The sequence below is a fragment of the Arachis hypogaea genome, chromosome 6 (genome assembly GCF_003086295.3).
Source record: "Arachis hypogaea cultivar Tifrunner chromosome 6, arahy.Tifrunner.gnm2.J5K5, whole genome shotgun sequence".
In the NCBI taxonomy this organism is placed as follows: Eukaryota; Viridiplantae; Streptophyta; class Magnoliopsida; order Fabales; family Fabaceae; genus Arachis; species Arachis hypogaea.
In genome coordinates this window covers 96844451-96865485 of record NC_092041.1, presented here as the reverse complement: position 1 = coordinate 96865485, position 21035 = coordinate 96844451, and the positions used below count along the sequence as shown (strand labels likewise).

The 21035-nt window shown below is 30.4% G+C and overlaps 1 protein-coding gene and 1 pseudogene across 2 annotated transcripts; one reads left to right on the top strand and one right to left on the bottom strand.

The window, feature by feature from the left end:
* The first annotated feature begins 516 nt into the window (after window positions 1–516).
* On the top strand, window positions 517–5946 carry LOC112697034 (acyltransferase GLAUCE). 2 transcript variants are annotated; one of them, XM_072197357.1, is made up of 3 exons: window positions 644–1299; window positions 3847–3884; window positions 4950–5946. In XM_072197357.1, exons 1-3 carry the CDS (start codon window positions 1287–1289, stop codon window positions 5838–5840), a joined length of 942 nt encoding a protein of 313 aa, XP_072053458.1. In that variant the 5' UTR covers window positions 644–1286; the 3' UTR covers window positions 5841–5946. The 2 variants fall into 2 exon arrangements, with proteins under 2 accessions (XP_025605799.1, XP_072053458.1); XM_025750014.3 differs by lacking the exon at window positions 3847–3884 and having other exon boundaries at window positions 517–1299.
* Window positions 5947–9781: 3835 nt separating this feature from the next.
* Window positions 9782–13796, bottom strand: LOC112697033 (ubiquitin carboxyl-terminal hydrolase 3-like; annotated as a pseudogene).
* Window positions 13797–21035: the final 7239 nt, after the last annotated feature.

Below are 21035 nucleotides of genomic sequence, written 5' to 3'. Positions count from 1 at the left end.
CGAAGCTCTGATACCACTTGTTGGGAATAAGACACCATTCCCCCTTGAGAAAACACCTTTGACAGAGAAATAAAATAGATACAATCACAACACAAGAATTTAACGTGGAAACTCCAATTACCGGAGAAAAAACCACGGCCGTTGTCAAATGACAACCAGAGAATATCACTATGTGAAAATTGTTACAACACATAGACTTCTTTCTCTCACCGGCACCCCAGTACACCCACACTCTCTCAAAGCAAATATCTAACTACACCTCACAACACTCTCTAAACAAAGAGTACAGAGGAAAAGAAAAATCAGATACAAGCTTAAAGTGTTTCTGACTGGTGCAAAAACAAATGAAGAACTTAGTCTCATATTTATAGCCTAGGCCACCCACTCCATTTGCTATCCTAAGCAATGTGGGACTAATTCAACCAAATCCTAACAGTCTCTTATGTCCAGCAACATCTAAAACTTTCACCCCTAAAGATCAGCTTTAATGTCATCCACAAATATGATTGATGAATCGGATTTCTCTTCTCAAAATTTTCGTGTCATAATCCCAACCATTCATCGCATGAATACCTTATTAAGCTAACCGCTAAACAAAAAACAAAAAACAATAATAATATACGTCAAGGCCTAAGAAAGAAATAGAATAGTAGTGCATGCTTCAAGGATTTCACTACTCCCACTATAAATGCATGTCAAGCTTCACATATCACATTAATAATAACAAACACAAAACCCCATCATCACTTCATTTTCAAATTCAATCATTTTGCAGATAGTCACCAAGAAAAATCAAATTATTCAAAAGCCATGGGAAACTCTTGCCAAGAAACTCCACCACTACTTCTCCAAGACCTAAAAGTAACAATCCACCAAGCTTCAATGATTTTTCCCTCCAAAGAAACACATAACAATAAGAATAACAACAACAATAACAATAACAAGTCTTTGTTCTTATCAAACATAGACAAAGTCCTAAACTTCGACGTGGAAACGGTTCATTTTTTCGCGGCGAACAAGGATTATCCGTCGTCCAAGGTTGCACAGAAGCTCAAGGACGCCCTGGAGGACGCCCTTGTAGCTTACGAGTTCTTGGGAGGGAGAATGAAGATGAACTCCGAGACCGGAAGGTTAGAGATAATTTGCAATGGGGAAGGTGCTGGGTTTGTTGTGGCTTCTTGTGATTATAGATTGGATGAGATTGGAGACTTGGCTTTTCCAAACCCAGCATTTGCACAATTTGTTCATAAGTCTAAGGATTTCCTCAAACATGGTGATTCTCCACTATGTGTTGCCCAGGTAAAATTATAGTAATAATACATTCATGTTGCATAAATTTCCTTTCTTAATATTATTAAATGTTGGAATAAACTCCCTGTTTTATATTCTTTCTTATCTTCTCTCTGTATACATGCTTTTAATGCTGAAAAATATAATAAGTGTTATAAAAATGTTATTTGCATGTTAAAATCAGTTAGAAAAAGTATAGATAATAAAAAATATTGGTGAATAATGTGAACAATAGATATATTGAAGGTTTATTTTATTAGGTGTGCAAATAGTTATTCTAATATTAAGATTTATGTGAATAATTTGAAGGTGTAGTGTGATTTTATTTTATTGGTAATTATTCATGTTGTTCAAAAAAATCATTAATTATTTAACATTATCCAATTAATTATTATGTATTTATATATAAATATATATCATTTAAATTATTTTTAATATATATTTTGTATTTTAATATATATTTTAGATTAATAATTAAATTTAATAACGGATTTTAATATACATGATCGTAAAATGTTATATTCAATTCGAGATGTACAACAATAGATACAAGTAACAGTTTTTAATAGATAGATATCATAACCCTCAAATTATTTGTACTATGTGCTAAGTGCTAACACAATTATTACACCAATTATTTTAGATTTTGTTGTGACCCCAATTCAAACAATGTTAGGTAGTTTTTTATTGTAACATGATCAATTCATATATTTAAATAGAACCATTCAAAGTGAAATACCAACTTATATAGTTAAAATATGTTTTTTTTAATATCTTTGTAAAAATATTTTTAATATTAAATTAGTATCAATTTTATTTTTAACTTTTGAAATAAATTTAAATTCTACTTCTTTGTGTTAATTATGTTTGTTACTATTGTTTGAAATTATTTTTAAGTTGAAAATTTGTACTCATTTTAATTTTATTCCTAAAATTTAAATTATGTTTCAAATTATACTACAATTAAATCGTCTTGTATCTTTTATTATTTTATCTCTTTTGTAACCTTTGTTCGTTAAATTATTTCTTAAAACTTGAACACAAAAACGAAATTTTATTTCGGTTAAAAGAACCAGCCAAGCCTCGGATTGTTGACTGGGACAAAGACGTAAATAGACAGCCTTGGTATAGAGTAGAGTCTCCTGAGCCTGAAAAAGTAAAAAAAAAAATAAAAAAGAAAAACTTTTACCAAAAAAAGTTTTGAGAACCAAAATAAATTTAAAAAAATCCAATAACGAAAAATGTTAAAGTAAAAAGAAAAAGAATGATAAAAAAGAAATTAACTAACTACTTATAAAGTAAAAGTAAATAAAAGATAGAAAAGATCGTATCTATTTCCGTGCACCACAAATTTTATGTTGGTTTATATATGATAGAAATATTTGATAAACAAATTATATTTTTAATCAAGTTCAACCAATTTTTTTTCTTATATGTTTTTTTTATTCAACTGATTTTTATTTCTATTGTACTAATAAACTATTAACCAATTTAATTGAATTTAATTACCAAAATAATTTGATTACGAAAAGATCTTGATATATTTAATGTGTATGAAAAATTGAAACCGTTACTTCCTACACTAAAAGATTTCCTTTTTTAATTTATTCTTTAAATGATAAATCCTTTTTCCAAGAAAAAATCACCCACCTATATCCTTTTTCTATCTAAGATTTCCATTTTAGAAAGAACTCTAGAATTAGAAGGCTTTCATGTAGTTGTGAGTCTTCATGAGTTAGTGTTTTCTTTATTTGAGCTATCACTACATTATGAAAGTAGTGTGAATTAAATGCATTTCATGTCTCTTCAAGAAAGCAAATTCGCTTTACAGTCCACAATTCAGGCATTAAAGAAATGAAGTATAATTTTATTATGATTATTATTTTTTTTCCCTTTTCAGTTTTTACATACAAATGGATATGATCGGAATAGCTAGTAGTATCACGTTCTATATATATGTATGCATGCATGACACCGACAAAACGTATGTATCCTCTAATAATAATTTATCTAGCTACTAACAACCACCATTTATTCATTTTTAAATCATTTCCTTTATTTCTGTGCAATAATGCATGTATGGATAGATTTCCATATCAAACAATATCGGCAATGATAATATATATCGTTTGAGTGTATGTCTTAAATTATTGTCTTAAACAACGATAATATTTATATTTTATGTCTTATAATCATTTGAGTGTATGTATACTATATTTTTTTTGGTAATATTAAAAAAAAGTTTAAATTTTGTCTTATTTAATATTTATTAATTGTTGTAATAATTAATAACTATTAAATAAAAAATTTTAACTGTTTTTTACTATATTTCTTGTTATCAAATATTTTTAATTTTTTAATAAAAACTTTCTATTTTGTACCTTAATTTAATGAATTTTTTTGAATAAAATCTATAAAATAATTAATAATGTTAAATAAGTGTTTTGGAATACCACATTTAATATGAATGGAAGAATTGCCTCATATATTGAACTCTCCTTTAATTACAACATTATATGGGGAAGCTCTAATTATTTTATGTTTATCAAAAGTTAGGTAGCCGAAAAATCAGCTTGACAATAAAGTTTGAGGAGGTTGGTTGAAAGTGATATTGAACTCCTGAATCATGACATTGAGCTCTCTTCTTCTTACTCTTTCGTTTGTTTTTAATTTAATATTAGTACTTCCCCTGTGGAAGTAGGAAAATAAATGTTAGTGCTTCAGCACAATAACAATTAACTACTTTATTTAGTAACTAGTTAGAAACTGAGAAAGAGATTTATCTTTTTATTTTAACTAGATATCATATCGATAATTTTGTCTTTTAAGTATAAAAATATAAAAAATATTGGTTTAGTTATTTTATTTACGAGACGTTTTTCAACTAACAATAGATTAATCACTATATTTAATTATAGACACTTATTTTTTTAAACAAAACTAGTATTAATTCATATTTTATTTTATTATTATTATTTTTTCATAATTTGTCTATAAGTGATATTATTAAAAAGAATAAATAACCATTTGTACCCATAAAAAATGAAAATATTGGTATATGTATTCATATTAAATCGAAACTAAACTTGTACTAACGCAAGATGTTTTCAATGTGATAAAAGTATCCTATCTTTAGAGAATTGGAGTGCCATATAGGATACTTTTGTCACACAGAAGACATCTTACGTGGATACAAATTTAGGTTCGATCTAATGTCAGTGTATATGTCAATATTTTCATCTTTTGTGAATACAAATGATCATTTATTCTTATTAAAAATACAGACAAACAATACTCTACAAATATATTCAATTATTTATATAAATTATTTAACATATTCTTTTAATAAAATGATTAGCTTCTCAAAACAATCAAATATGTTTCAACAAAATAATCAAAACACTCGTAGTAAATCAAATATTTTATAAATACAAAAAAAATAAATTATTAACTTATATTTTTATACTTTTATCATGTGCGAAATTCAATTACAAATTTAAATATAATTTGAGCATATTATTTATAAAATATACCAATAAGTATAACTATAAATATAAATATATTGTTAATTGATGATTAATTCTTTGTTTTACTAACTGTGTAAAGATAGTAACTAGTACTCTCCAGAGATTGATTGATCTTTATAATGGTGTATACAGATAACATCATGCAAGTGTGGGGGATTCGTAATTGGCTTCACCACAAGCCACACAACCTTTGATGGTCTCAGCTTCAAAACTTTCTTAGACAACCTTGCCGCGTTGGCTTCCAACAAACGAATGCCTGTGATCCCCTCCCACGACAGGCACCTCCTGGCCGCACGATCTCCACCACGTGTCACCTTTCCACATCCCGAGATGCTTGACCTTGGAGAATTCCCCACAAGCGCCGAAGCTGGCGTCTTCGAAGCCTCCTCCGAGGAACTCCACTTCAAAGTCTTCCATTTAACCACTGATAACATCAACCGCCTCAAGGAGAAAGCCAAGGATAGTAATGTAAATTCCCGTGTCACCGGCTTTAACGTTGTTACCGCGCTTGTCTGGAGGTGCAAAGCTCTATCCTTTTCGCCGCCGGATCCTAATAGGTCGTCCACCATACTCTATGCCGTTGATATTCGGTCAAGGCTGAGCCCTCCATTGCCAAAATCCTACGCGGGTAACGCGGTTCTAACCGCTTACGCAACGGCAAAATGCGAGGTACTAGAGAAGGGGTCGTTTGCGAAGTTGGTGGAGATGGTAAGTGAGGGTGCAAAGAGAATGAATGATGAGTATGCGAGGTCTATTATAGATTGGGGAGAGTTGCACAATGGATTTCCAAGTGGAGAAGTTTTGGTGTCTTCATGGTGGAGATTAGGGTTTGAAGAGGTGGAGTATCCTTGGGGTAAGCCAAGGTATTGTTGTCCCGTGGTTTACCATAGAAAGGACATTATACTATTATTTCCTCCTGTTGCTGGCAGCGATGGCACTGATAATGGGATTAATATTATAGTGGCACTTCCTCCTAAGGAAATGGAGAAATTCAAGAATTTCTTCTATGAATTCTTGATATGAAATTCGGTGTGGTAATATGTATGAGAGAGGATCAAATGATGGGTTTTACCTTCTTTTGTCTCAAATAATTGTCCATTTAAATAAATTATTTTTTATTTGGTCTAAATTAAATAGACAATTGCTTGAGATAAAAAAAAAGCTAACGGTCACATATAATGTATAATTTGTGAATTATTAATCACGAACTGATAGATTTTCAAGTGCAGTGTACGACTAGAGGGTTTGAATAAATAAATTGTTAGTTACCACTACCAGTTTATTTACTGTTCATGATAGCTCACTGTTTTATAGATGAGCTTTCTTAGAAGAGAAAGAATATTTAAATTATTTTTTTTTGCATCTTTGCATTTTACAAAAATATTAACAAAAATTCAACGGGATGACGTAGGACTTATTACAAAACATAAAAATAAAATAAATATTAATACATGTACTTATGGTTTGCTCACATGTATTATGTTAATAATTTTTTTTCTATAATTAAGCATTAATTTAGTGGAGTTATTTTTTTTTTAAAGATGTTTGTATTTTTTAAAAAATAATTTCTTTTTGTATTTAGTAAATATATGTTTATTTTTGTAATTTTTAAAAGTTAAGAGTATTTTGTTGTACTTTTTAAGATTAATTTATACTTATCAAAAATTAAAAAATTTAATACAATTTTATATATTAATAAATATTCAAATTGATCATTATCTTCATGTCAATAATAATTTACTTAAATTTTAAAAATTATTTTATGAAATACTATTGTTATTACTTGTATTGTTAAAAGTTATGTATAGTTTGATTTAGTCATTGTGAGTTTGTAATTTACTATGTCAATTTATGCTTATGCATGTAAATGTAATAGCTCTCTAGCTTTGATGAATTCATTATATTCTTTTTATATTTGAGAAAATGCCACTTCCTTTTCCTGTGAGATGCTAAAATATCACTCCCCTCCCCTCTATTTTATAAATGTACATTTTCCTCTCTTCTAACTTTTAAAAAACCTCCTCCTTAATCCATTTTAAATTTTTTGTGTTAATAATGTTAACTTTATCCATTTTTTATGAAAAAAATAAATTATTTTTTGAAAAAATATTCATTAACAAAAATTTTATTTTTTATCATTAAATTTTGCTTACCAAAATATCCTTTAATAAATTATTCTTTTATTAATTAAATTATACTTTTAACGAAATATTTTCAAAAAAATTAAGAATTAAATTATTTTTTTCTAAGATACCTATTTTTCAATAATTTTTTAATTATTAAATTGTGATTTTACTAAAATTTTTGTTAACAATTATTTTTATATTTACTATTAATTTTTTTATATTAATATATATTATTTTAATATTAAATAAAAAATCTTACCACTGGTAATATGTATAACAATTAATATTTATTGATATTGAAAAATAATCTTACTAAAATTTTTTATTTAATGTTAAAATAATATATAGATATCGAAAAATTAATAGTAAAATATAAACAAATTGTTAACAAAAATTTTGGTAAAATTATAATTTAATAATTAAAAATTATTAAAGGGTATTTAAAAAAATAACATAATTATTAAATTTTTTAAAAATACAATTTAATCAATAAAAAAATAATTTATTAAAAAATATTTTATTAAGCAAAATTTAATAATAAAAAATAAAATTTTTGCTAATGAATATTTTTTAAAAAAATAATTTTTTTTCTTAAAAAATAGATAAAGTTAACATTAGTTAACACAAAAAGTTTAAAATGGATTAAAAATGAGGTTTTCTAAAAGTTAGAAGGGAGAAAAATGTACATTTATAAAATAGAGGGGAGGAGAGTGTCATTTTAGCATCTCACAGGGGAGGGGAGTGGAATTTTCTCTTTATATTTTGATGAGAGTGAGAGATTATAGAAGTTTTGTAACACCAGAAATGGTAGGTATTAAATACATAAATAAATTGTTAAATTGTTTAATCGTTATATAATTGTTAAATATTAAATTAATTGGTGTTACACAATTAGGCATAAATATTACGATTGTAGTGCTTTTATTTGGATCGATTGGACATTGGTTTGATTGTTTAGGGCATCATTTATTATAGTTTTTTCATTTTGTACATTTGACAGATTGATTATTGTTGACTTTTTTTTAGCACTATTGTTGATGGTTTTATTATATCTGTAATAAATAAATAAATATTATATTTTTTATTTATTCATTGTTTAAATAAAAAATAATTAAAAATAAATTTAGAAATATATGTTTTATATAAATTTTTCAAATTTTTTAAAAATATTTTTCTTAATTATCTTCGAATTTTGTGTGAAAAAATCTTACAGTAATCATATTTTAATTATCTAAATATAAATAATCATCAAAATAGCACTGTGAGAAGTAACTTAGAAAAAAATTTGAAGGTAACAATTTTGTGAATACATGATACATCAAATAGTCGGCCATTTTTCTTCGGATTTTTTCCGACAATAAAATCAACGGTATTATGATTTTTGTATTATATTTTCGTATAATTCAATTTAAAAACCAATGTATGTGAATGAAATCCTCTATTTTTTAATATAAACATAGGAAGACACAAAATTAAAAAAAGATGAAAATAAAAAATATAAAAAAATTAGAAAAAGAAGAAAAAAGAAATAAAAACCACAGCACATATAAGCAACAATAGGGAAAAAAAGAAGTGCGAGATTTAAAGTGTATAATTTCACGTACATATTTGTATGAGTGATTTTTTTTTTGGTAATTTAAATAAGTTAAAAAAATAAAGAAACTGTTTAAATAAAGAGACAATCTTATTTAAGACTATTTTTAAATTTCTTTTAAGGAAAAAAAAACTCTATCTAATGAAGTTATAACTTTATCACTATTTTTGTCATGATTTTTGCCACCGTCTCGTGTTTGTATATTTCATAATCAAACGAAAATTAACATGCCAATTTCAATGCATGATATTTCTTATTTTGAGCACCAATGAATCAATAAATCCAAAATCATCTTAGTGATAAGTAACAAGATTATTAAACGTTTTCACACAATCTGTCTTGCAAATAACATCTCGTTGACCCACATATATATCAAACTAAGAGATATCCTCTCCAAATAGCAAATAATTCTTCTTGAAGAATACTGTTACTCCCAATCATTCCCAAACATCCCTTTGCCAACTCCCATTACAATCTCCAATAGTGCAAGCAAAACCAACACTATCACCAGAACTAGGATAATTAGCAGCACAATTAATCTTAAAAGTACCAATGAATGGGAATTCCAAAAACCACTTAGAATAGAGGGAGGGACATAAGTTGTAATTCAAAATTACTCCTAAACTCCTTTTCTGAAGCTAATGCTAGACAAATAACCTTTTTCAGAGGCTAAATCTCATGAGGATTACAGATGTCATTGTTCTTTACTCGCCATATCCACCAAAATCTCGAAAAGAACCTGAACGGATGCTCTCTGCTATGATACATAAACCAGTTCTTCAATTCCAGAGGATGACAAGAAATATCTAACCTATGCCATACAAGCTGGGCTTTTGGACAATCCCGAATATGATGTAAAACTGATTCCTGGCTAGAAAGGCATCTTGGGCACCTATCCGATGATGACATCCCTCTTTTGAAGCGAAAAATTGCAGTAGGAAGAGTCTCCTTAAGACACAGCCAAGCTAACCAGCCACTTGTGCTTTTCCAAAACAAGTTGGCGCCAAAGCCAAAGTCAATTCTCCCGCTCCTCCCAACCAAACAGCTGCTTACACAACCAGAAATAACTATTGCGTGAGTCATAGACTTTGGCAGCAGACCCAGATCAATACCAACCCACTTATGGACCTGCTTGCACATCTAGATTATAAAAAAGAATATTACCTTTCAGATTTTGAGATAAAGAAGAATAAATATACTAAAATTAATTACTACAACATAAAATATTTCATTAAATTCACAAATTCAGAAAATAAAATTTTTATATACTCTTTCATTAATCAATAATCATTGTACAAGTTTGTTTCGTGATGCAAATAAAATGAGAAAAAAATACTTATAACACTTAAACTCTATGAATATTCTATATAAAAAAGAAAAGAAAAAGTGATACATAGTACATAAAATATGAGTAATTGGCAATCTGAAGCACTAACTCAGTCTCCCTAACTTCCTGGGGCACGCAGAGACCAGGAACCTGCAAAAAATCCATCACTGCCTTCTTATGCAATTAAACATATTAAGCCAAAAACAGCATGGAGAATCTTATAGTGCAGGATACGATATTCAATAGTCGACGCACGTGTTCAACTGCTTGGGACTCCTCTCTATAATCCTCTGAAATATTTTGAGTGACCACACTAGATTAGATAAAATCACAGATTCTATTACGGTCATTCCTGACATGAATCCGGCGTGTGCTGCATTATAACAAGGATCTTTAGTACTTCCTATAGTGAGAACAAAAAGCACCTATCAGAAATTCTAGAGAAGTAGATTCTACATTTTGACCTACTCATAGATAACTTCAATATGTGAAAAAGTTTCATTTATCATACGCCATATCTTATGCCGTCCAAATCAGGTAGTTTACATCCACTGTGCTCCATTGCATAACCAACGTTTCATTGCAATATGCATTAACTATTTCTTCATAGAATACAAAATGCAGAATCTTTTGATGAGACAGCGTAGGTGGTCCTTATCTTATTAAATATGTATCACTAATTTATCAATATCATACTCCACATAACCATGACCCATGTATTATCAATTTAATGAAAAACTACCTTTGTATCACCAGCACTTGCTACCACTGAATGAGCAACTTACATCTCTCTGTCATTCTCGAGAAATACACCACGCTGAAACACATAAATGTATGAAAATGGCAAATGAGCATTATATTTGGATAACCATTAGTGTCAATCTCTATTATTTGTGCAATTTGAGAAAGAAAGAAAGGAAGCATTGGCAGGAAGAAATAATAACTTGCATTGGAGAAAGAACAGTAGATCAATGCACCAATAATCCTATAACTAGGCAACTACTGTGAACGAAGTAAGCTTACCAAGCATGATCTCAGAAGTTATGTTCCCAAGAGCATGAAGAAGCCCTATTGTACCACAAGCATTATCCACAGTTTGCTTCATAAAATACACTTTATTACTATTTTCCTACACCAGAACAACAGCTACATAATCAGTGACCAAATATATCATACATTTACATTCTAACCAATATTCAGATTATTTGGTTCCATTATCCAATTTTGCGAAAAGAAATTCTCAAAGAACAGAAGGAAAAAGGAATAATCATACCAGGAGATATGTCCACTTACCCTTTTTTCATTTTCCTGTTGCAACCTCTCTTCTTCAGTCTGATAAAATCAGAAGTAGCAAAAATGAACAAGATAATAGTATAGAATCCCTTTTTTAAACTTAATGGCACAGAATTTAGCTCAAATAATTTTTTTTTTGAAAAAAAATGTGAACCTTAGAGGTGAGTGGATAAAGGAAAAGAACGGAAAGAACAGGGCTGGGAACCATTTGAAGAAGGTCATCATCTAAGCCATAAACATCACAGGATTCAGCTTCGTCTGGTGGAAGCCCAAGACCATAGGAACTGAAATTCATGCAATTAACTCAAACTTTTTCCTCTTTTGAAGAAAAAACAGAGATATATATATATATATATATATATATATATATATATATATATATATATATATATATATATATATATATAATAGATTAGCTGAGGTAACCTGATTGATCACGTCAGGATTAGCTTCAAGAGGAAGCCACCACTTGGCAGAAGGTCTTTTGTCCAAGGTAGCCATTTCTTGCTTTCCTCTCTTGTAGCGGCTCTAATTCTATGTCAAGAACTATACATGAAAGAACAAAAACAATTTTATATCTCTAAACAATAGACTTCTATAAGAATCTGCAACTTGCTCAACAATTATGAATCATTTTCAAATATATTTCATGCCATCAGACTAAAGCAATTTACAGTTATATCATGCATGATACTTGTTCAGAAACAGACCTGTCCAAGAGTTCCTTAGCTGCAGCATCTGCCTTTCTCAAATCATCCTCACAAAGGCTCTCATATCTCCTCAATTTTGCTTTATTATGTCTAAGTTAGGAATATACAATTTGTATACTCCAACTTGCGAGATATTAGCTTAGGTGTGTAATTATGATAGATAGATAATTAACCACATTAGTTATGCAATGAGTTAGTTAGTTTAGTCCTGTACCATGCCAATTCATGTATGTAAGTGCATGTATATATTAGACATAAATCAAATGAGATTAGTAAAATACAGGAGGAATAGATGCGACAACAATAACAATAACAATAATAATAGTAATTTATAATAATAATCTGTTAAATATAAAACTATACAAAGACCTTAGGATAGTTTTTTCTTCCCCATATATCAATGCATATATAACGGCCTTGATTTTTCTAAAAGAAAAAGCTTCCCCCAAAAAAAGAAATTCTACTCTTCACCCCCCATTACCTTTGGCGATAAAATATTTACAGAAAAAACCATCATTCTTGCTTTGCTTAATTGCTTTCCCAAAATAAATCTTCACCCGTTCCTCCCCCAACATGAAATAACTCCAATTCCACCCTACTTTTCTTTCTATCATTCTATGCACAATGAAATTGGCAAAATTTAACTATCTAATATATTTGGCCACATGAAGGTCATAGAATACCTGAATAAGTAACTAAAAAAATTTAACTATCTGATATATTTGGCCTATTTAAACATGAAACTCCAAATTTTTTCTTTTAGTCAAAATAAGTTAATCAAATTTCAACAGTCTTTCAGTTTTAAAAAATTTAGAAAAAATAATTGAGAGCTAAAAACTTATGCTTCTAAGAAAGTAGCAAGCACAAAAAGCCCCCAGGATTGCTCAAAGCAAGAGTTTACCTTAATTTACAATTCAAAAACTATGCAAAGGCAAAAAACTAGTGAAAACTGTGAAGCAACAATTATTTTAAACCATACCTCTCATTTAAAAACCAATTAACAGAACAAGAACACTGACAATTTCAAGATTTAGAATAAAAGATGAGCTAAAATTTAAACTTTATAGTAGTATACATAAATAAAATAAATTTTGAAATATTCAGAAAAAATGCAAAATTGTCAACAAAATTGTCAATGACTACAACCACCTTTAGAAGTAGCTTTTGCAGCTTTTTTTACCTCCTGCAAGGCTCGTCAAAGATCCCCAAATGTTAATGCATAAATTAATTTATTCGAAGAAACAATTCCTTGAACTTTATTCGAAGAATCGAAACCACATCTTCCAATAGTTTCAGAGGAAGAAGCCCTAGAAAATCTCCCCAAAAAAAGTGAATTGAAGCCCTTGAAAGAATTGAGGAATGAAAAACGGAGAGATCAGAAGTCTTAGACTAAAATTTGTCTGAATTCCATAATGCTAAACATAGGAAATTTAATTTTCTGAAAATCAACTACAGTAATCATAATTTATAATCAAAATCAATGCATATATTAACATATTCCAGAATTAAAAAGCACTAAATTAGGAGTTGGCCATGAATTCGTAACATAAATTAACACATTGAGGATCGAAGGATGACCTACTTGTAGGACGACGGCGACAACCACTGCAAGCAGCAATCAGAGACACTTACAACGAGGAGGACAAAGAAATAGTGATGACTTAGGAGAATCGAGAGAGTTCAAAGATTGCAGCCTCACCAGAGAGATATCGAGAATCGAGATCGAGCTAGAGCAAGATCGAGAAGAAAATGAGAGCAGATCGAACAAGAGCCAGGTTGAGATTGAAATTAAATGAAATCGAGATCAAAGCAAACGCATGAAGGAATAAGTGATTAGATTGAACAATAAGCAAGATTTGGATTTGAGAAGTGAAAGATTTTGATTTTGTGAGCAGTGAGTTTTGATTGTCTCTGTAAATGTGAATGAGTGATTAGAAAAAGGTAACACTTTTTAAAAAATTAAATATATTTACTAACATTTATTTATTTAATATTTAATTTTATGACAATTACTAATACTTTAACAAATGTTAAAAGAGAAACCTTACTAAATCTTTAAAATGTAGTAGTGCAAGTAGCATTCTCAATCAACATGTAGCTGCTAAAGTAATCAGAAGAACAATGATTAGCATCAAACAAAATGCAAACTACAAGAAGCATAGAAGAGAAACATGCAACACAAAACATACGACAACTTTGATCTTAGCAACATTGTTTGTTCTCTCGTTACCTATTGAGAAACTCATAAGGACTTGGCTCTTAGACAAGCTGTGGAATTTATTTCCAAGTCAGCTGCCACCGAGAATGTCCTCAGTCGAGTTATCAAACAAATTTTGTCCCTGAATATTACCATAATTTAAACACTCATTTTGTGAAACACTAAGACATCCATTGAAAAAATCAACTTGAAATTCCCAGTTACTTTACATGCTAACAAAATAAACCAACTAGCAATTAAGAAACAACCATTAATATTAACTTTATGCTCAATAAAACAAACTTAGCTTAATTTCTTTTCTTTCTTTCCTGAGTGTGTTGCTGTGTGTAGTGTTGTGTGTGTGAGGAGTGCGGCGACAATGTGAGGAGTGAGGGAAGGTGAATGTGAGTTAGGGTTAGTGTGTCTTGCTTTAGAGGAAAAGGATTAGGGTTAGTATAGGCATTTTTAATTAAAATAGAGATAATTTAGTAATTGAAAATTAATTTTTTGATCCAACAATAATATTTATAAAAATATTATTTAATTGTCAATTTGTAAATTATTTTTAAATAAATATTTTAATTCAATAATTAGAGATAATTAAATTAATTTTTTTAAATCATAAATAAAGTTTAAGATTTAATTATTCAAATTCAAGCATATAAAATTCTTATTACTTTTCAATTACAAAAACTTCCATAAATAAAAAATATCCAATTAATATAAAGCCTCTGAAAATATAATCTCGAATAAGTATAATAAATCATAAATAATTTATTATTTAATTTTTGAAAATTTGGAGTCTTACAGCAATAACCCAGATGGTGAAGAGAACGAAGACGCAGTGACGGTATACTACAAACTACTTCCTTCAACGGTGGATTAGGACTAGATGATGAAGGCTGCGTGAAGCTAATTTTGTGCGATGATGGCCAGGCTCTAATTATGAGTGGTGGATTAGTGCTAGTAGAGGGAGAGCTATGTGTTTTATTCTTAAGTTAAGGGAGTTTATCAGAAATTTATTTAAGTCTAAAAATAAGTTAAATTATAGAGTTGAAATGAAACAAAAAATAATATTTGGTATAAATTCATTTTAAATTTATTTTTTCATAAATAATATTTGTTATTTATTTATAACAATAATTTTTTAGTGTTCTACTAATTTAATATTTATAGAGAACCATTTTTATATGTATTTTTTAATTTATATAATTATTTAAATATTAAAAATTGTTATTTGATAAAAAAATTGTTGTAATGGTTATAAAACTATTCATTAAAATAGTCAAAGAGAACGATTTTATTTTGTTGTTATAACATAATGAAAAATTGAACTTTAACTACAACACTATAAAAACTGTTGTCTAAGACTATCTAATAGAACGGTTTAAAAGTGTATCAATTTAGACAATGATTTTTAAGCTTGTCTTTTGTATGATTATTTAAACAACATTTAAAAACCGTTGCTTAAAACAAATCCTTGTAATGGTTATAAAACCGTTCTTTAAAATAGTCAAAGAGAACGGTTTTATTTTGTTACTATAAAATGATAAAAAATTGAACTTTAACAGTAACACTGTAAAAAACCATTGTCTAAAACCATCTAAGAGAACGGTTTTAAGGCTTGCAAATTTTGGCGTTACTAAAGCGCATATTTGTTGTAGTGACTCTAGTTTACTAATGATCCCTTTGGAAAAAATAGAGACCTGCATCTGGTACGTGAAAATAATGGCTATAACAGAATTAACCAAGTAGAGTCTACCTGCCCGATTGAGTAAACTCTCTTTTCAGCTTGCTAGTCTACCCTAAATCTTATCTAGGATACCATTGAAAGCTGAACGGATCATCCTAGAACGGCTAAGGGTAACCCCAAGATACTTGCCAAAGTCCTGAACAAATTTGATAGAGGACACCCCAATGAAAATCTCTCTCTTTATCGTAGAGACATTCTTGGAGCAAAGCGCTTTAGACTTCTCCACATTTATTTTCATCCCAAATATTTTGTAAAAAGTCTATAAAATCACCATCACATTTTGCACTTGTATGAGTGATTTTTGTTGTGCTAATATATTATTGTACTAACAAACTTGGTTGGACTTCGTTATTAAAAGGACTTGCTAATGCAATAGGACTTTTTTAAATAGTAATACACATTCAAATCTTTTTATTAATAAAGTCCAACTAAGTTAAACAATAAGATTTGGAATAATACTAGTCATAACTGACTTTTGTTATGTTATACTAACTTATTTGAACTTGGTTAACAAAAAAATTTGGATGTGTAGTATTTTTTTTGTATTTTCTGCTAGTATAAAAAATAAATTTTCTTTATATTATTTCTCTTTTTATCAATTATTTTTAATACCAAAAGTAAAATATGAATCAAAATGTATACAAAAGTGTTAGAGTTAGGTTATTTGTTAGTTAGTTAAGTTAGTTCAAGTTAGTTATAGATAGTTAGTTATAGTTTATAGTGAATAAAATCTTCTACATTATAGTGTTCCCTACACCAGCAACCACACCTCTTGTATATAAATCATAGCATGTAGTGTAATGAATCTATCTTGTCCATTCTAATTTTATCATGTTTCTCTGACTTAATATGGTATCAGAGCCATGAAAAAGGCTCTCAACGCTAAGCACAGCCTTGGATTCATCAATGATTCGGTACTGCGTCCAGATCTGAGCTTGATGCTGAGCAATTCGAGACATGACAATATGTGAATGATGTAATTAGCATCTGAATTCTCAATTCAGTATCCAAAGAGATTGCAACATCTCTAGTTTATACTGATTCAGCTGATGAACTGTCGAATGATCTCAAAGAGAGGTTTCAACATGGCAATAGTCCAAAAAATTTTGAACTCAAGAGAGAGTTGGTGAACTATAACTAACTATCTATAACTAAATTGAACTAAGTTAACTAACTAATAAATAACCTAACTCTCACATATCGAGTTAGAGAAAAGTGAAGGAATTGGAATGAACTAGATAGTTTTATTAAGCTGCATGCTACGAATAATTAATTAGATATAATATAATAACACTTCTTCTTGACATATTTTTGTTTTCATTTTGTTGTGGCCTGATATTTGGGTTGGGCCTAAAACGTGCTATGCTCCATAATGCCCCTTCTAGAGCACGCCATCTCAAGAAGGATATGTTATGACAAGTACGTATGTAGGATTCCTTCCCATGTTTTTCTCAAGTACTATAAATAGAGGATCGATATAATATTTATCCAAATATGCTATCTAACTGTAAGGCTAATACATTTTGAACTTATAATGATTTAATTGTTGGAGTATCTTACAGGAATTCTACTTTCACTACAATATAAATATTGAGTACCGTCGGATTGAATTTGACAGTATGAACAACGCCAAAAATTGTTTATTGGCGAATTATTTTGTCCGATCCTAATTACCGGCAAATTTTTCGTCAGATTTTTAATGAATTTGTCGAGATTAAGTTGCTAATTACCTTCGGGTTATTCCGACGGTAACTTTGGCGCCATATTATGTGTTTTGGCGCCTAATTACTGTCGGATTTTTTTGCCGATAAATCCTATGGTAGATTTTTTTTTCACAATTAGTAGACAAATTAAAATTCTTGTTAACATAATTAGGGAAGAAATTCAAAATTACCAGAAACCAACTAATGATTTTATTAAATATCAATAGTTTGAATATAATAAAATGTCTCGGAAGTAGAATACAATGAAATAGACATAAGATAAATTAAAACCCTAGGCCCTACAAATTTCGGTAATCATTGTCGTCATCTTCCCCCCTGTTGAGGAAGTAGAGTAGGTACTGATGTCGGTGCCCCACCAGTAGCGCCACTGTTGCCTCCAACGTGCATTTGCTCGTTGTACACCTCTATTTGCTTTTGCAAACACTCTAGCCACTCCAGCTTCTTCGTCATCTGCAAGTTGATGGTTGCTGTGTCTCCCATGCGTGCAAGAAGCTCATTATGCCTCTACTCAGACTACTAATCTTGTTGGTGAAGCTCCTATGTGAGCTTCTGCACCTCCTCCCTTAAGTTGACAACTTCTTCGGGATTGGCAGGACTGGTGGCAGAAGCAGAGGCAGATGAAGCTGCCAATGCAGAGGTGCAGAGGCCACTGGTGAAGAACGACCCTAACCCAAAGTGGCAATTTTTATGGGGCTCAAAGGCAGTCTTACGCCAGACGCTATCAAGATCTACCACTGAGGTATTGGAGCTAGGGTCGTCATTCCCACTAGGCGGCTGAGATTGTTGGGATGCAGCCTCCAATCTCTGCGTGTAGTCTTCCTGTGTAATGCACGTGATTAGGATAATAGTTATTTGAGTTTAAACCGAGTAACTTTCAAACTTAGAATTAATTAAAACTCACATAATTAGCCACAGACTGCTCATAAGTAAATCTCTCCTTGAAGGTATGGGTATACTTGAAGGTTTCCGCTAGTGTCGCCTCACGATCCAACGACTTAGACTACACATATTGAAATCAACTAATAAAATAAATCAAGAAATAACTAATTCAAGTAATAATTACAAACATTAGCGAACTACTTACTAGCTCGCACTTCGTCTTCATGAAGGTCGCCGACCCATCCGTATACTTCGACGACCTCGGCAAAGCCCTGTTAGTGGCGTTCATCAGATGGCAATGCTTGAACCCCTCATCAGTTTTAAAATGGGCCTCTAGGTCTTTCTTGATAGATGGATGAATCCAGATCGTGAGGTTGTTCCGCCCTTGACGGATGTCGCTCATCATCTGCTAAATTCGTTAGATGCTCAGTGGTCATAGATCTTCCTGATCATGAGATCATGTTCCGTATCCCATATAAATTTTAACTCCACAAAGTGAATTAACAACATTATTTAGTCGAAATAAAATACAGTTAATTCGACAACATTGGGTTCCTGCAGCTCACTTCTGAAACCATCGCTCTCTGGTCTCAGCAGGAATCTTCGTGTAGCTCGGCCATGGGTGGCCTTACATTAATTTAATCGCCTCAGAAATCTCTTATGTACATGTATTGTTGTTCGGTGCAAACCTATCAATGAAAAAACTTAAAATTAATAAACACATAAAAAAATGTATATATACCTTATCAGTATAAAGCACATTAAAATAGTAATTAATAACTCACGCCTGGTAATGGAGGGGCATCCTGCTAGGACGCATTAGAAGAATCACCCACTGCGGAATCTATCGTTGGATCTGTAGAGGGCGTAGCAGAAGGAGGCATGTAGTTTGAATTTGAATGCATGATACAAACAGTGCATATTTGAATTTGAATCCAAAGGATGTTGGTGCATGAGGAACACGAATTTAGAGAACTATTATGAATTATCTGAAGTAAACAAAAGCTTAATCCTTGAAGCAAAAGAAACAGTAAAAGAAAAATAAAAGCAAGGTCCAAGGCTCTGAGCATCAATGACTAGGGAGGTCAAACATGATTAAAAGCTCAAAGAGTTGTTTCCCTAGTCCTATGTTTGTAGTGTAAATGTGTCAAGTAATCATTGAGACAGAGTACTAAGAGTCGAGATCAAGTGCATTTAGCAGAGTATGCCCAAGGCATTGAGCACCACTGTCTGGGAGTAACTGAAAGAAAAATTAGAACTTAAAGAGAGTTCCCCAGTTAAGTGCTTGTGGTGTTTTTGTGTCAAGTGAAGCTTGAGACAAAGCATTTAAAGTCACAGCTAGGCTCAAGGTGCAAAGCACCAAAGAAAAGAGAATTAAAGGAAATTTGCTATGTTCAAGGATTAATCTGAAGTAAAATGATTAGAGAATTCATAATATTATCTGGATTCTAATTCCGAATGACAGTGATATTCCTCTGATTCAAAGGATAGTGGGATGTTAAAACTATTCAGGATTGCAGTGTATAAACCCCACTTTAAGAGGAGACAGAAGCTTAATTGAACACCCACTTCTCATGCAAATTCACATCCTAAGCTTATATTAGTTTTGGTTGCTTGAGGAGAAGCAACAATTCAAGTTTGGTGTTATGATGCGTGAGCATCTTTCCTATATTTTCTTAGTGAATTTGCATTCAAATTGTTGAGTTTAATCAAGATTTAAATATCTTTTAGCCACTATGGATGCTACTTTGAGTCGTGTGTAATTCTATTTATTTCAAGTAGCATTCAGATGGATTTGATGGAGTTTCTATAGAGAAAGAGAAGAAAGTGAATGATGTTGTCAATCCTGACCTCCCTTTACTCTAACATGAGTAACTTGAGCTACAAAGATCCAATTGACGTGGTTTTAGTGGCATTAAAAAGATAACTTTTAGAGCTTTTCAACGATATATAATAATGAATACTTCTTCTCCTGAAATTTGGCCTTGGTGGCGTCTAACTTGGGATTTTCCAAGTTAGGCGCCAAAGGAAAGCTCGCATGCCAAAAGCACACTCCATACGTGGTGCCTAACTTGGCTTTTCCCAAGTTAGGCACCAAGAAAAACTCCAAGTGTCCAAACCATGATGCAATGGTGGCGCTTAACTTGGGATTCTCCAAGTTAGGCGTCACTTCAACGAATCAAGTGGTCCCCTATTCATCAATTGAAGCTGCACTAAGATTTATTTAATTCTGATTTAAACTTTTATTTTATTTATAAATAGGAAAATATATTATTTAGTTTTAAAAAATATATTTTTACATTAATTAGGAGTATATATAAAAGGAAAAAGAATCAGCCCTTCGGGCTCTCTTCTCTTCTCTCTTACCTCATTCCGCACTTTACAGTTTTACAGAATTCTTGTTCTCTCTGAACCATGAGCAACTAAACCTCCACTGTTAAGGTTAGGAGCTCTGTTTTTCTATAAATTAATACTATTACTTTTCTATTTTAATTTATATATTGATTTCAATTTCAATAATTGTTTTCGTTCTTTATCTTATGAATATGGGTGAAACGGAAGTATGACCTTATTCTATTTGAGTTCTTGTAAAACTTGGAAAAGCTCTTTACCTG